Source organism: Kazachstania africana, chromosome 6 (genome assembly GCF_000304475.1).
Source record: "Kazachstania africana CBS 2517 chromosome 6, complete genome".
Lineage (NCBI taxonomy): Eukaryota > Fungi > Ascomycota > Saccharomycetes > Saccharomycetales > Saccharomycetaceae > Kazachstania > Kazachstania africana.
The window spans coordinates 606172-621911 of NC_018945.1; the positions used below are offsets into that span (position 1 = coordinate 606172).

Sequence of the window (15740 nt, forward strand, 5' to 3'; positions counted from 1 at the left end):
TGATTGGATGGTACTTATAACTTTATAAAAAAAATGAATTTATATCATAGTAGTAAAATATCAAGGCTTACAACCGTTTGTGCCCATCGCAAAATAGCTTCTTTTGCCAACATCATAAGAGATTCTAAAGTTCTTCAAAATAATCTAGAAGAAAACTCTTTCATTAACTATAAGGAAAATTTGAAGAATTTACATATAGTGAAACGAAGATTAGGTCGTCCTTTGACTTATGCTGAGAAAATTCTCTATGGCCATTTGAACGATCCAGAAAACCAGGAGATTGTAAGAGGCGTCTCTTATTTAAAATTGCTACCAGATAGAGTAGCTTGTCAAGATGCAACTGCTCAGATGGCAATCTTACAATTCATGTCCGCTGGCTTGCCTCAAGTTGCAAAACCAGTTACAGTTCATTGTGACCATTTGATTCAGGCACAAATTGAAGGTGGGAAGGATCTAAAAAGAGCAATAAAGTTAAATAAGGAGGTTTTCGACTTTTTAAAATCGTCAACAGCTAAATATAATATGGGCTTTTGGAAACCTGGTGCAGGTATCATTCATCAAATCGTATTAGAAAATTATGCATATCCTGGGGCATTGATGATTGGAACAGATTCACATACCCCAAATGCTGGAGGTTTGGGACAACTTGCTATAGGTGTTGGTGGTGCAGATGCTGTAGACGTTATGACTGGTCTTCCGTGGGAGGTGAAAGCCCCCAAAATTTTAGGTGTAAAGCTCACGGGTAAGATGAATGGTTGGACGTCTGCAAAGGATATAATTTTGAAATTAGCAGGAATTACGACAGTAAAAGGAGGTACTGGAAAAATTGTTGAATATTTTGGGGAAGGTATAGACACCTTTTCAGCAACTGGAATGGGGACCGTATGTAACATGGGTGCCGAAATTGGTGCTACTACGTCTGTTTTCCCATTTAATAAATCGATGGTGGAATATTTGAAAGCAACTCGCAGAAGCAAAGTGGCAGACTTTGCGAAATTATATCAGCACGATCTTCTTTGTGCTGATCCTAGATGTGAGTATGATGAAGTAGTAGAAATAAACTTAAGCAAGTTAGAACCGTATGTAAATGGTCCATTCACGCCTGATTTGGCAACGCCGATCTCGAAATTAAAAGATATTGCTACTAAGAATAATTGGCCCTTGGACATACGCGTAGGGTTAATTGGTTCTTGTACAAACTCGTCCTATGAAGATTTAACTAGATCCGCATCAATTGTGAAAGATGCAGCAGAACATGGTTTAAAATCCAAGATAACGTTTACGGTAACACCAGGTTCGGAACAAGTTAGAGCTACGATCAAAAGAGATGGCCTGTTAAAAACATTTAAAAAATTTGGTGGAATAATATTGGCAAATGCATGCGGTCCATGTATTGGGCAGTGGGATAGACAAGATATCAAAAAGGGTGAAAAGAATACAATTGTTACTTCTTATAATCGAAATTTCACCTCGAGAAATGATGGTAACCCACAAACGCATGCATTTGTTGCCTCCCCTGAAATTGTGACAGCTTTTGCAATTGCTGGTGATTTACGATTTAACCCGATTACTGACAGATTGAAAGATAAAAATGGTGATGAATTTCTGTTGAAGGCACCTTTTGGTACTGGTTTACCTTCCAAGGGCTACGATCCCGGTAAAAATACATATACACCACCACCAAAGGTACGTTCAGTCGTATCGGTCAAGATAAATCCAACCTCTGACCGCTTACAACTTTTGAAACCATTTCCACCATGGGATGGTAAAGATGCTAAAAATATGCCAATTTTGATTAAGGCTGTTGGTAAAACTACTACAGATCATATTTCGATGGCTGGTCCATGGTTAAAATATAGAGGCCATTTAGAAAATATTTCTAATAATTACATGATTGGTGCTACAAACATAGAAAATGGTAAAGCCAATTGTGTGAGGAATGTCCTAACTGGTAAGTACAAAGGCGTCCCTGAAACTGCACGAGATTATAAGGCAGAAGGTATAAAGTGGGTTGTAATTGGAGATGAAAATTTTGGTGAGGGCTCTTCTCGTGAGCACGCAGCTTTGGAACCAAGGTATTTGGGGGGATTCGCAATTATAACCAAGTCATTTGCCAGAATTCATGAGACTAATTTGAAGAAGCAGGGTCTACTGCCATTGACATTCAAGAATCCAAAAGATTATGACCGTATCGATCCGTTTGATAGAATAGATATTGTGCAGCTCCAAGAGCTGGCCCCAAACAAGGAAGTCAAAATGATTGTACATCCATCCTCTGGAAACGACAGTTGGACGTGTCCATTGTTACATACCATGAACAAGGAACAAATTGAATGGTTTCAATGTGGTTCTTCTTTGAATAAAATTAAGAGAGATAAAGAAAAGGGTTTAAGTGACGCCAAATGAGTCTGATTATGAGATACTTATAATTTATATACTTTTCAATGGTTTATAAAAAAATTTAGTTCGATTGAGACTATTCAAGAATATCAAAGAATTAAAAATATATATGACCCGAAGTACGCCTACTCAGAGAGGACACTACAGCTTTCCCAACATCAATGGTATTCTGATTGATGAATGATTTTTTTTTAAAAATAAATGGTCTCTAGCGGGATCGAACCGCTGATCCCCGCGTTATTAGCACGGTGCCTTAACCAACTGGGCCAAGAGACCAAGAATTTTCGTTCAGTTTTATATAACGGAACCATTTTGTCATACATGGTTTAGGCAAATTCCTCAAATTTCTTCACAACAAAACCCCCTATGACCAAGTGATATATTGTACCTATCTGTACAGATTATGAATATATCATCAGTTTTGGGTAGACAGTTTTTGGTGGAGTTTAGGTTAGGTGAGGTCTTGTAAGAAAATAACGTGATGTAGTCATCTGAAAAGGTATAGATTTGCGCATATTTCAGACTCGTGTAAATAATAAGGAGACAGAGACTAGAATTTCATAGGGAGAGATTCGTGCCTAGTAATAATGAGGAAAACCAAGACTTGAAAAAATGTTAACGGTAACAATAACTTTTTTGACCGTGTTACTAAAAGCGAAATCATTATAAGATATTGATTCTAATAATGCCCCAACTTATTAGTGTATAGTATTTTCCCTATAAAATATGTTCTGAATTCTACGTTCGCCTACGATAGATGTCAAAACATCGCGAGGTGTTTTATATTTTGGTTACCTCAGACTTTCTTCTGCTTTACCCACAAAATGTTACTCTATGGGAAAATACGCCCTCTCATAAATAATAACAGATTAATGTGTTCAAGGTTCAAAAATTCACAAAGTAAGAATATTTTGTGGTTCTGCTAGATGACTCAGAAGTATTTGATACAAAATATGAAATGTCAAGGTTTAAATAATCTTCAAATGACGATTCATATAAACGATCTAGAAACCCTACCTAGGTAGCAACGCAACGTTACTGAGAAACTAATTAGGTCTTGATGGTCAATTAGAGTTTATATCATTACTTGCGGGAATTAAAGCGTTTGCTCAATACTGTGCATCATATTCAGGGGAGGCATGATCTAAAGCGATCTAAAGATTCTGCATAATAACTAAAGGTAGCAGTAGCAATGAAGAACTCTATGTGACAATTAAAAAGGCCTAGAAGATTAGCACACACCTAGATATTGTCCCAACATAACACTTTCCTTTCATACTACGTAGGTTTCAGGATCTTCAACTGTTGGCATTTGCCATAATAGGAATTCAAAGTGACTGACACACCCCATCCCACATAAGTGCCACAAACTTCCCCACCATCCAAGTGTATGAAAAAACCATATTTCATTACCACAAAATTGCCCAGAATATCATCTTGTCACGTTTTGTTCGAACCACACCGTATAAACAATAAATGTTACAATGTGATCTGCTCTCCTTTACCACATTAGGATATAAGCTTTTTCTGGTTGCCTTCCTGCTCCTCCGGAAGGCATTTAATCAGAAACTTAGAGAAACAGTGAAAAAAAGACACGAGAAATAGTTCACACAATAGTTTTCTACCCGAATTGGTTTTCCGTTCTCGAGCTGTTGGTCGAAATTCGAACCTCACGTGCCTTTGCAAAATTGTGAAAAATGCGCCGAATCGAGAAACCTCGAGCTTTTTTACACAATTTTTAAAGATTGTGGCGCCGCCTTATATACAATTAAGGTATTAATCGCAAACTATTGAAGGCTTCTAATGAGTAATCTCAGCAGAGCTGCACCATAAAGTAAAACTGAAAATAATGTAGCGACAGTTGCTTTTTGCCAAAGCAGCATATAAAGATCAGAAGTTTTTAGATAATCTACTTCTATTTCTCATGGTTAACTCCTCTCTTATGTATTTTTTTAAATTAAAACGTTAAGAAGCTTACAGCTAACCGTTATAAATAACAATGCCTTCCCATTTTGATACAATTCAATTACACGCCGGTCAAGAAGATGCCGGCGATAACGCTCACAGACCAAGAGCTGTCCCAATCTACGCCACCACCTCTTACGTTTTTGACGACTCCAAGCATGGTTCTCAATTATTCGGTTTAGAGGTTCCAGGCTATGTCTACTCTCGTTTTCAAAATCCAACTTCTAATGTCCTAGAAGAAAGAATTGCTGCTTTAGAAGGCGGTGCTGCCGCTTTAGCTGTCGCTTCTGGTCAAGCTGCTCAAACTCTTGCTATCCAAGGTTTGGCTCACAACGGTGACAACATTGTCGCTACTTCCTACCTTTACGGTGGTACTTACAATCAATTCAAAGTTGCTTTCAAGAGATTCGGAATTGAAGCTAGATTTGTTGAAGGTGATAATCAAGATGATTTTGAAAAACAATTTGACGAAAGAACAAAGTGTGTTTACTTAGAAAGTATTGGTAACCCAAAATACAATGTCCCAGATTTTGAGAAAATTGTTGCTGTGGCTCACAAACACGGTATTCCAGTAATGGTTGATAATACTTTCGGTGCTGGTGGTTTCTTCTGTCAACCAATCAAGTACGGTGTCGATATCGTCACTCATTCAGCCACTAAGTGGATTGGTGGTCATGGTACTACCCTTGGTGGTGTCATTATTGACTCAGGTAAGTTCCCATGGAAGGACTACCCTGAGAAATTCCCACAATTTTCAAAACCAGCTGAAGGTTATCATGGCACCATTTACAATGAAGCCTATGGTAATTTAGCATACATTGTTCACGTTAGAACAGAGCTACTAAGAGACTTAGGCTCCTTAATGAGTCCATTTGCTGCTTTCCTTCTATTACAAGGTGTCGAAACTTTATCCTTAAGAGGTGAAAGACATGGAGAAAATGCTTTAAAACTTGCTAAATGGTTAGAACAATCTCCTTATGTCTCTTGGGTATCTTATCCTGGTTTACCATCTCATTCACATCATGAAAATGCTAAGAAATATCTATCAAATGGTTTTGGTGGTATGCTATCTTTTGGTGTTAAGGACTTACCAAACGCAGACACAGAAACAGATCCATTCAAGTTATCTGGTGCTCAAGTCGTCGACAACTTAAAAATAGCTTCTAACTTGGCCAATGTCGGTGATTCTAAGACCTTAGTCATCGCCCCATACTTCACTACTCATCAACAATTAAATGATGAAGAAAAATTAGCCTCCGGTGTCACTAAAGATTTGATCAGAGTCTCCGTTGGTACCGAATTTATTGACGATATAATTAATGACTTCCAACAATCCTTCGAAAGGACCTTTGAAGGCAAAATTCCAAATTGAAACCCATCTGTAGCTTACATGTATATAAGTAACTAATTTTTATGTATCTATCAATATATCATCATAAATTTGACGTAAAGGAAGATCAGAGCTTCTCTCATGTTATAAATGCTCAGATAAGCACTAGAGTTTGACCATAGTTTGGTTTGATGTATGTTATTTATGTTTTAGTTTAATTTACATATAACCAGCGCATTATTGGTCTAACCACCAATTAAAAAGAATTTGGTCACTTAACTGACCGACCTTAACACAATGAACACCAGCAACATGTTATAATCACCTGAAACATGCTCTGATCGTCCTTTACGTCAATAAAATTATAAAGTAAAATAAAGGATTAAGAACAGATATGACGAAGAATTCCTTTTTATAGTGTGGAATTTTTCAAGATGACAAAAGTTGCGTCTATGAAAAGTTGTCACTAATATTCAGCCAAATTCAATAACGTGAGATATATAATTTAATAAATTGAACAGCGGGTGTCTAAGTTTTGATTCTAAGAAAGTTGTCACACGAATTTAGAGTTTAATGTTGTATTTGACCAGTTTCTGTCACAACAGAAATCAGAAATTGAGCTCGCGTGGCGTAATGGCAACGCGTCTGACTTCTAATCAGAAGATTCTGGGTTCGACCCCCAGCGTGAGTGCTCTCTTTCTTCTTAAAAATCCGCGATAGTTTAATGGTGAGAATGGGCGCTTGTCGCGTGCCAGATCGGGGTTCAATTCCCCGTCGCGGAGATTTATTTTTTTCCATATCTGTCAAAAGCTTGAAAAATTTTCGAAGAATATGCCTGAATAGCAGCGATGACTTGATTAACTCTAGTACATTATTGAGGTTAATACTCCCCATACTTTTGAGAGTTCCGTTTTAGGTGAGCGTTGCAAGAAGCATCGAAAACCCAAAATAATGTCACAGGTTAGTGCACAAAACTCTTTCAATCAAAAAAAAGCTTCTATACTGAAGGAAATATCCTCTACTGCGTCTGACTTATCGCCAAAGGGATCTATCGATGAGCTATGTTTGCCTGTCATGGACTTGATCAACTCTCACAACGATATGGTGACAACCTCATCTTGCTCTGGTAGGATTAGTGTTTTTGTGGAAGGTACGAAGAGGAAAACTAATGAGACTGACCTTAAAGTTGGTGGAAAAGGTCAAGGTGGTAAATGGCTATATGTTTCACATGATATAAACAAGGTAATTGGATGGATGGATACGTTGAATGATGTCACATTTGTTGAGGACAAACGTTCCTCTCCTTTACCATCAGACCTTGATGGAAGCTTACGTTACATTCTGTATAAATATGAACCTTTTATTTTGCACGTTAAATGTAGAGACTTTGAAACTGCTTCCCATTTATATAACGTAGCAATGTCCTGTGGGTTCAGAGAAAGTGGGATTGGTTCCAACAACCTTGTGGCTATACGGATCAACATCAAGCTTGATGTGCCAATTGGATATTTGAACGAGGAAAACGATGCATTGTCATTCTTTGTGACAAAGGAATATATCAATTTGCTCGATCAACTTACATTATCAAAATTCAATGACAATACTAAAAAAATGGCTGAACTTTACAGGAAGGTAGAGAATGAAATGATAAATGTGACTGAGGCAGCAACAATGGATAATTCATCAAAAGTAGGAAAAGTCAAACAAGAAACAAAGGATGAAAGGAGAGAAAGAAAGAGAAGGGAGGGTTTGGAAAGACAACGTCAGGTTCAACAACGTAAAGAAGAGCAAGAAATATCTCAGTAACAAATATTTTGAATCACACATATTCCATAACTGCTCATGTCATGCATCTCTAATAATATCTCAAAGAAATAATTGACACCTGTAGAAAACAGCTCACACTGATAAAAAGACACAAATTCCAAAGTAGGGGTCGTAAACAAGTCTATTGATTAGTGATAATATATAATAGAGTATATGACGATAAATTTGCTTAAATAACGTTTATTTTCTCAAAAAATAAACTAATGAAAGAAGAAATCATTATTCGTTACTCTACAAGAAATGAAAGTGCAATTAATCTTCTTCTCCTGCACCCATTAAAGCGTCAAACCTATTGGCTGCAAGTGTTGGACGGCTAGTCGTTTGTTGCTCAGATTTTGGTTGATTTCTCTGATTAAATCTATTTGATGCTGATCTGGTGGATGATACAAAATTATCTCTTGATGCCTCTCTTTTAAATGGATTTCTGCTTGAACCAGATGAAAAGTTATGATGGTTATTGTTAGATGAGCCACGGACGCTCGAAGTATAAGTGGAACGTCTGGAATTGGCTCTAGAGTTTGCCTTTAATTGACGTTCTTTTTCATCTTCATCGTGAATTTCTTGTATAGTCTTTGGACCAGCGTTATTCTTTTCACTGTTCCAACCTTTATGTTCTCTTAATTCTTTGACATCAATTAATTTGAATTTAATTCTACTTGGAATTTTGTTCTCATCAATGATATTTTGAATAATTTGGAATAAACTATCTAATAGAACAGAACCTTCAAGGGTACCCTTACCAGCGTTGAAGCTATCACTTTCAAATTGTTCACCAACTGTAGTTAATAATTCCACAACAGATTCTAAAACATCTTCCGAAGGATTGTCACTTAAATCCTTCATCAATCTACGGAAACATTCAAACATCATTTTACCGCTCAATAAGTTCAACCTGTACAAGAAACCAATAAATCTAACCAGACCAAGGCCTCTTCTCTTGGCTGCAGCCGCAGCATAATACTCGTCTGACATCATTTCGGGTTCTAATGGAGAGCCATCTTCATTTGTTGGTAATTTGTCAGCCCAACCTTTTTCGAATTCTGTGTGACATCTAACAACCAAATAATGTAGAACTAGTTTTGGACCAACCTTAGATTCATTATTTTCATCTTTGATTTCCGAATCAATGTCTTTAACCATCTTTGCGCAAAGCTGTGCATACATACTTGACCAAAACGGTTCATCACAAGCTTTGAGGAATATATATTCGATAATATCCTTTAGAGATTCACCATTGGTTTCCCATTTCGATTGATTAGCCATTGCAAGAAGGTCCGCTGAAATTGGATCGAATTTTTCAAGTGTCAATTTGTTTAACAAAGATTTGGTCTTCCTTTCAATATCTTCTTTGCTTATCAACTCTGTAACTCCATCAGGTGCCAATTTCTTTTCAATTGTCTTAGCCTTTGACCTTGGAATCCATCTATTTGCGCTTGGAACCAATGGAGCAACTTCTTCCTTTGGTTTATCTTCATTAGCCTTTTCACGATCTTTTCTTGATATGTAAGAAGACCTATTTGATCTTTTTTCGTCATACCTCCTAGATTGTTGTCTTTTTGACATTGATCTGGAATTTGATCTTCCATCATTTCTCATTGACATATTTCTGTTTTGACCGCCATTTAATGATACACTCGACCTGTTTTCTCTTAATCTTTGTGATCTGTTACCAGAGCCCATACCTGCTAGGATAATAATCTTAGATTGTGTGCTTGTAATCCATTCTTCATCAGCTATAGGTGTGACATTATCCTTGAATTGTAAAAGGAAAGTTGGACCATAGGTATATTTAGCGTGAACTTTTTTATATTTTGTATCAGGACTCTCAATAGGGCTTGGGTATTTGAAGGAATAAATATCACTTATTGGTTTAACCTTTGACAATCTATCTAAGAATTGAGACATGTTTAGAGTGACACCTTCCGGGAAAGTTTCCAAAGTATCATCTTCAGTGGTTGCTTCTAATTGTACTTCAATAGATGGCGAATCTTCTTTTTCACTATTATCGATTGTGGTGGTAGTGTCACTAAAGGAGACTTCCTTATGAACTGATTTAATTTCACCAGAAGTCGAAGCTTGTTTTTTCAATTTTAATCTTTCTGCAAATGTTATGATTTTTTCAGATGATTCAGGAGTTTCTTCTTCCCTTTTAATTGCTTCTGGTACATATAATGGTTCTCTGTTTGCTTCATCACCAGTCTTTGTAGAAGAAACTTCGCTATTACTAACTGGTGCTTCATTAGCAGTTTCAGGAAGCTCCTTTGCATCTGGAACTTTCCCTTCGGTGGTCGTTTCTTCAATGCTTTCTTTTCCCTTATTCTTGTTCTTATCCATTTGTAACTTACGTAATCTAACTTGTTCAAGGAAATCCTTTCTAATTTGCTCTGCTTTACTTTTACTATCTTCCGTATCTTCTTTGATAGCTTTAACTGTCTTATCACTGGGAGTGGATTCCTTAGGTTCAATTGAATCATTTGTATTAGCGCTAACATCATGTAAAGGTACAGACGGTGTTTCATCACGAGAGCTTGGAGCAGAATTAGAATTTGATTTCAATTGAGAATGTAACTCATTCAAATTCAGTGCTTTACCACTCTTTGTGGTGATTTCTATCTTTTTATGAACTTGATTAGGCGTGCTAGCCACACTACTATTGGGGCTCACGTTTGAATCAAGAGTTGGTGGAGGACTCAAGTGTGGTGGTTGCGGTAAGGGGGGCATGGATGGCATATCTACGGGCATACCGGTACCCATTGCAGCTGCCATTTGTGGAGCCATGTAGTACATTTGAGGCATGTAATAATTGGGCCACCCTCCGTTCATATTACCAGCTGGAATAGAGTTTCTATTACTGTTTCTATAATGACCATTATACTTTGCTGCAGAATAATAGTGACCACTACCAGACTCATTGTTGTATCTGTTCCCGTTATTGTACTTGTTATTCCCATGCTGTCTATTACCAGCGTAGGAGCTATTACGTTTTCCTTGATAGCGATTGTAAGTTCCATAATTTTGTTGCTGAAACTTACGAGTAGGAGAACTTTGCTGTTGTTTTTGTTGAGGTTCACGTTCCTCCTGTCCCTCAACCTTCTGAGGAACTTTCTCTTCAGTCATTTTAATAACGTATCAATGCAAATCACTAAGATATTAATACAATGCTATGAATAAATGAAATATTTTTTTTTAAATAATAACAAAAGATAAAATGCAGTTCAAATAATACTACTTTTTTCCCTCCTAAATTCAAAATAGCAAAACTAAGGCACTCTACTATCTATCTCACAGTACCACTAAGATTTGAATCAACACTTAGATGCTTCTTTGCCTTATCCTCTTATTAAATCAGTTATTGAAAACTTATAAGAACACATTGTGGTATATAAAATTAAAATCTCGCCGTCAGAGAGAAACACACACTTCCCGCTTCAATATTATATAGCCAATACATACATTACTGGAAAGGGTAATTTTTCCCTTTTGTGGTAACTCCGTCCTCCGTCACCCGTGGCAAGTGACAGTAATAAGCAAATTTAAACAGTTGAGAATTTTAAACGTTGTTTTTATATATGATAGACTTGTATCTACGGGATGGTGGTGGTGGTGGTGGTGGTGGTGGTAGTAGTAGTATGGGGGCTACTTGAACAGTTTTGCGACGGAGATGGCAGTTTCTTGGTTCTTGTTCATGACTTTACCGACAGCGAGTTCGAAATCCTCTTGTGTCACATGTATTCTTCTTTCTCTCAATGCATACATACCGGCTTCTGTGCAGACACCTTTCACATCGGCACCTGAACAGCCATTCATCTTGTCTGCTATCTTTCTTAGATTAATACCACGCGTCAAGTTCATCTTTCTGGAATGGATTCTTAAAATTTCTGTTCTTGCCGCAACTGTTGGTGGTGGAAATTCAATCTTTCTATCTATTCTACCGGGTCTCAACAATGCAGGGTCTAGAATATCTAATCTATTTGTGGCCATGATAATTTTGATATCCTTTGACGTTTCGAACCCGTCTAATTGATTCAATAATTCCAACATGGTTCTTTGGACTTCGGAATCACCACCCCCAGAACCGCTTTCTACACGGCTGGAACCAATGGAATCAATTTCGTCCATGAAAATGATGGATGGTGCGTGTTCTCTGGCCATTACGAATAATTCACGAACCATTCTGGAACCTTCACCAATATATTTTTGAACTAATTCTGCACCACTCACCCTGATAAATTTACAGTCAGTATGATGTGCAACAGCTCTGGCAAGTAACGTCTTACCAGTACCCGGTGGTCCATAAAGAATAACACCCTTTGGCTGTGCAATACCCAAACTTTCAAAAAGTTCAGGATGCTTCACAGGCAATTCAATGACTTCTTTAATTTCTTTAATTTGTTTTGTCAAACCACCAACCATGTCATATGTGGAATCTGGAACTTTTTCCACCATCATCAACGAGACTAATGGATCTGCCTTGTTTTCCAATATCTTATGTAACATATAGGAGTCACTCTTCAAACATACTCTTTGTGAAACTTTCAAATCTTTAACGTTGATATCCTTGGCCACATCAACGATATATTTACCTTCAGGTTGAACTTTAACTAGCACTTTCTTATCGGACACAACTTTAAGAACTTCACCAACATAGGAACCTGGTTCTTGTAATAAACGTAACTCATCTTTAATGAAACGAACTCTCTCATTTAATGAATTTCTTTGTGCTTCCAATCTTTTCAGATTATCTGTTTTAGCACGGATTTTTAACTCTGTTTCTTGAATTTTTTGCTCAAAATATGGTTTAATACCACTTTCGTGGGATTGCATTGATAGAATTTGCACAGCAGCCGAAGTCATTATTGATTACTCCTTTTGATAGTTTCTTATACTTAAAGCCTTTGTAGAGTGCTTAGTTATTATTTTTTTGCCACCTTCAAATATTCAAAAATTTAGAAAAAATCGCTCTACAGTGAAGATCAACAAACTTTCATTTTGAAAGGGAACTTCTTGTAAGTAGAACGTGCTTATGAACTCTAAGACTGTTTTGGTTACGTGTGGTGCCACAATACCTTTCCCAAAGTTAATTTCCTGCATTTTGAGTCCCGAATTTATCAGAAGTCTCATAGACAATGGGTTTAATAGGCTGATTGTTCAATTTGGTAGAGGGTATGGACTATTGTTTGGAAAGCAATTGGGCCTTCTGAAGCCCTCTGAAGAGAAACTAAGCTCTTTGACTTCTTGTCAGCTTGGATCTGATCAGGTATGTTGTTTCAAAATAGATAATCTGGAAATTGTAGGAATGGAATATTCGACAAGGATACAAGAACTAATAAAGGATTCCGCTGATCTGGTCATTTCTCATGCTGGAACAGGATCAATCCTTGATTCTTTAAGATTACATAAACCATTGATCGTGGTGATAAATGAGGATTTAATGGATAATCACCAACAACAAATTGCTGATAAGTTTGAAGAATTGGGCTATGTATGGTCGTGCAAGCCACAAACTTCGAGACTAATTGATTGCCTAGACAAGTCCCAGCGCAAAAATACGGAACTTGTACCGTTACCTAACGCTCATAACAAGAATTTTGAAAACACACTAATTAATTTAGCAAACTCTTGAATATTTTGTGTGGGCGGGCCCTAAGAACAAATGGCTAGCAACTAGAAGATAACTACTATTGTAGGCATTTGGCATTGAACTACTTAGTGTATTCCGCTTTCAACTGATTCGAGTACGTAAGAGCAGGAGGATGACTGACGTTATTACATGTCTTCAATATCTATTCTGATAGCTAGTCAGGAATGAATTGGAAAAATGTTTTCTTGTATAAACTGGGCTATTGCCAAAGTGCCATCTTACTAGACAGTTGCAAGGTTGAAAAATCTGAAAATTGTCAATGGGTTACTGGATTATTCTTTACAGTTGCGAGCTGATGAGTGCTGATCAGTGAGCAAATGGAAGTCCCTTTCGATGGTTCCGTATGAGAAGTTCCAGGAAGGTACATGAGACATGAATATCATACGACTGAAAATAGCGCGTGCATATATGTTATGATTTTAGGATTTCTTAGATCAATCACGCAGGTAATCTGTAAGCAAACACTTTTAAAAGGGCTCTTGCTGATACAAGTATATAGAAAACGGCGAAAGTCAAATTTCATCTATATAATTAAGATTACAAGGAATCAAAGTGATCCGGTCCCTTATCAGTCAGCAGCAACGTACCAATCATTGCGTCACAACAATGAACCGCCCATTTTACACACAACATTTCATAATCCGTAGAGCACATGGATCCCTGCGTTCATTGGCATGGCATGCACAAACCAATGCTGGCTCCAAAGCATCTCATAGTTGCTTAATTGTTAAGACGGTCCAGCTTTAAGTTTATTCCTTTTCCGTCCACGACGATTTGTTTCTTTTTCCTGATGAAAATTTTTCAGCATAAAAGATGAAGCTCATCGCAAAATTTATAAAGAACTTTCCATTTTATATTGTTCTAAGTTATACTGTACAGTTTAAAAGACATATCCACCATAAATACTGAATAACAATGGCTAAATCTACTACAAAGAAAGTAACAAAGGAATCCAAGCAAAAGGTTGAAGAAAAGGCTGCTGCTACATCCGAATCTTCTTCTTCTGATTCATCCTCTTCTTCATCATCTTCTTCATCATCTGAAAGTGAATCTTCATCCTCTGATTCCTCTTCTTCTGAAAGTGAATCTTCTTCTGACTCTTCTTCTTCTGAAAGTGAGTCTTCCTCTTCTGATGACGAGTCCTCTTCTGAAGCTGAAGAAGAATCCAAAAAGGGAGAAAAGAAGGAAGAATCTTCATCTTCTGAATCCGAGTCTGAATCTGAATCTGAGGAATCCAAGAAAGAAGAATCCAAGTCCGAATCTTCTTCTGATTCCTCTTCCTCTTCCTCTTCCGAATCTGAATCTTCTGATGAAGAAGAAGAAGAAAAGAAAGAAGAAAGTAAGAAGCGTAAAGCTGAAGAATCTGAAGAATCTGAATCCAAGAAATCCAAGACTGAAGGTGAACCAGCTACTATTTTCGTTGGTAGATTATCCTGGTCTATTGATGACGAATGGTTAAAGAACGAATTCGAACATATTGGTGGTGTTATCGGTGCTAGAGTTATCTACGAAAGGGGTACCGACAGATCCAGAGGATATGGTTACGTTGATTTCGAAAACAAAGAATATGCTGAAAAGGCTGTCAAGGAGATGCACGGTAAGGAAATCGACGGCAGAGAAATTAACTGTGACATGTCTACAAGTAAGCCAGCTGCTGGTAATAACGATAGAGCTAAGAAATTCGGTGATGTCCCAAGTGAACCATCTGAAACTTTGTTCTTAGGTAATTTATCTTTCAATGCTGACAGAGATAACATTTCTGAAATGTTCTCCAAATTCGGTGAAATTGTTTCTGTCCGTATTCCAACTCACCCAGAAACTGAACAACCAAAGGGTTTCGGTTATGTTCAATACACTAACGTCGAAGATGCTAAGAAGGCTCTAGATGCCTTACAAGGTGAATACATCGACAACAGACCAGTTAGATTAGATTTCTCCACTCCAAGACCACCACAAAACAACAGTGGTTTCAGAGGCGGCAGAGATGGTTTCCGTGGCGGTAGAGGTGGTAACCGTGGTGGTAGAGATGGTTTCCGTGGTGGCAGAGGCGGTAACCGTGGTGGTTTCAGATCTGGTTCCGGTGCTAACAACGCCCCATTAGGTCAATCCAGAAACACCGCTTCTTTCTCAGGTACCAAGAAAACTTTTGATTAATCTACAAAGATATATATTACCTTAAATAATTAACTTGTATACTAGATATCAAACCTTACAATGACAGAATAAAATGTTTTACACTTTAAATTCTCTTTGCAGAAGAAAAGACGAAGGCAAATGGACACACAGAAAAAAAGCCAAGAGTTTTTTAACTGAACAATACAAATTTCCCAAATCGGTCAAGGCTGAGCCGAAATGGGCGAAAATTTTGCCAAGAAAAAAAACAATCGAAGTTGTTGCTCTGTTGAGTTTATCAGAAAGAGAGAAAAAAAATAGCATATGTCATGAGTACTAAGATAAGGGCAGAGAGAGGAAGGAAGTCTGGATACGTCTTTATGCATACTTTTTCTTGGGAAGAAAAGGCATATGAATTTAGAGAAGATATAAAAAACGTTTATCAAGTATAGCTATTATAACTTT

General features: G+C 37.3%; 7 protein-coding genes and 3 non-coding genes across 10 annotated transcripts; 7 read left to right on the top strand and 3 right to left on the bottom strand.

Moving 5' to 3' along the window:
- Positions 1-33: 33 nt before the first annotated feature.
- KAFR0F03060 (uncharacterized protein) lies at positions 34-2406 on the top strand (the record flags this gene model as incomplete). Its single annotated transcript, XM_003957988.1, has 1 exon — positions 34-2406. The coding sequence occupies one exon, from the start codon at positions 34-36 to the stop codon at positions 2404-2406; it is 2373 nt and encodes a 790-aa protein (XP_003958037.1).
- Positions 2407-2602: 196 nt separating this feature from the next.
- On the bottom strand, positions 2603-2676 carry KAFR0Ftrna15I. The gene has a single exon. It is a non-coding gene; the product is annotated as a tRNA-Ile (tRNA).
- Positions 2677-4399: 1723 nt separating this feature from the next.
- MET17 (bifunctional cysteine synthase/O-acetylhomoserine aminocarboxypropyltransferase MET17) lies at positions 4400-5737 on the top strand (the record flags this gene model as incomplete). The annotated part of the gene is made up of 1 exon (XM_003957989.1): positions 4400-5737. The coding sequence occupies one exon, from the start codon at positions 4400-4402 to the stop codon at positions 5735-5737; it is 1338 nt and encodes a 445-aa protein (XP_003958038.1).
- A 577-nt stretch (positions 5738-6314) lies between these two features.
- KAFR0Ftrna16R lies at positions 6315-6386 on the top strand. The gene has a single exon. It is a non-coding gene; the product is annotated as a tRNA-Arg (tRNA).
- Positions 6387-6405: 19 nt separating this feature from the next.
- Positions 6406-6477, top strand: KAFR0Ftrna11D. The gene has a single exon. It is a non-coding gene; the product is annotated as a tRNA-Asp (tRNA).
- A 169-nt stretch (positions 6478-6646) lies between these two features.
- Positions 6647-7501, top strand: TYW3 (tRNA methyltransferase TYW3; the record flags this gene model as incomplete). The annotated part of the gene is made up of 1 exon (XM_003957990.1): positions 6647-7501. The coding sequence occupies one exon, from the start codon at positions 6647-6649 to the stop codon at positions 7499-7501; it is 855 nt and encodes a 284-aa protein (XP_003958039.1).
- Positions 7502-7774: 273 nt separating this feature from the next.
- On the bottom strand, positions 7775-10639 carry TIF4632 (translation initiation factor eIF4G; the record flags this gene model as incomplete). The annotated part of the gene is made up of 1 exon (XM_003957991.1): positions 7775-10639. One exon carries the CDS (start codon positions 10637-10639, stop codon positions 7775-7777), a length of 2865 nt encoding a protein of 954 aa, XP_003958040.1.
- A 519-nt stretch (positions 10640-11158) lies between these two features.
- RPT6 (proteasome regulatory particle base subunit RPT6) lies at positions 11159-12376 on the bottom strand (the record flags this gene model as incomplete). The annotated part of the gene is made up of 1 exon (XM_003957992.1): positions 11159-12376. The coding sequence occupies one exon, from the start codon at positions 12374-12376 to the stop codon at positions 11159-11161; it is 1218 nt and encodes a 405-aa protein (XP_003958041.1).
- A 169-nt stretch (positions 12377-12545) lies between these two features.
- On the top strand, positions 12546-13145 carry ALG13 (N-acetylglucosaminyldiphosphodolichol N-acetylglucosaminyltransferase catalytic subunit ALG13; the record flags this gene model as incomplete). Its single annotated transcript, XM_003957993.1, has 1 exon — positions 12546-13145. The coding sequence occupies one exon, from the start codon at positions 12546-12548 to the stop codon at positions 13143-13145; it is 600 nt and encodes a 199-aa protein (XP_003958042.1).
- Positions 13146-14078: 933 nt separating this feature from the next.
- NSR1 (Nsr1p) lies at positions 14079-15317 on the top strand (the record flags this gene model as incomplete). The annotated part of the gene is made up of 1 exon (XM_003957994.1): positions 14079-15317. One exon carries the CDS (start codon positions 14079-14081, stop codon positions 15315-15317), a length of 1239 nt encoding a protein of 412 aa, XP_003958043.1.
- Between the last annotated feature and the right edge of the window lie 423 nt (positions 15318-15740).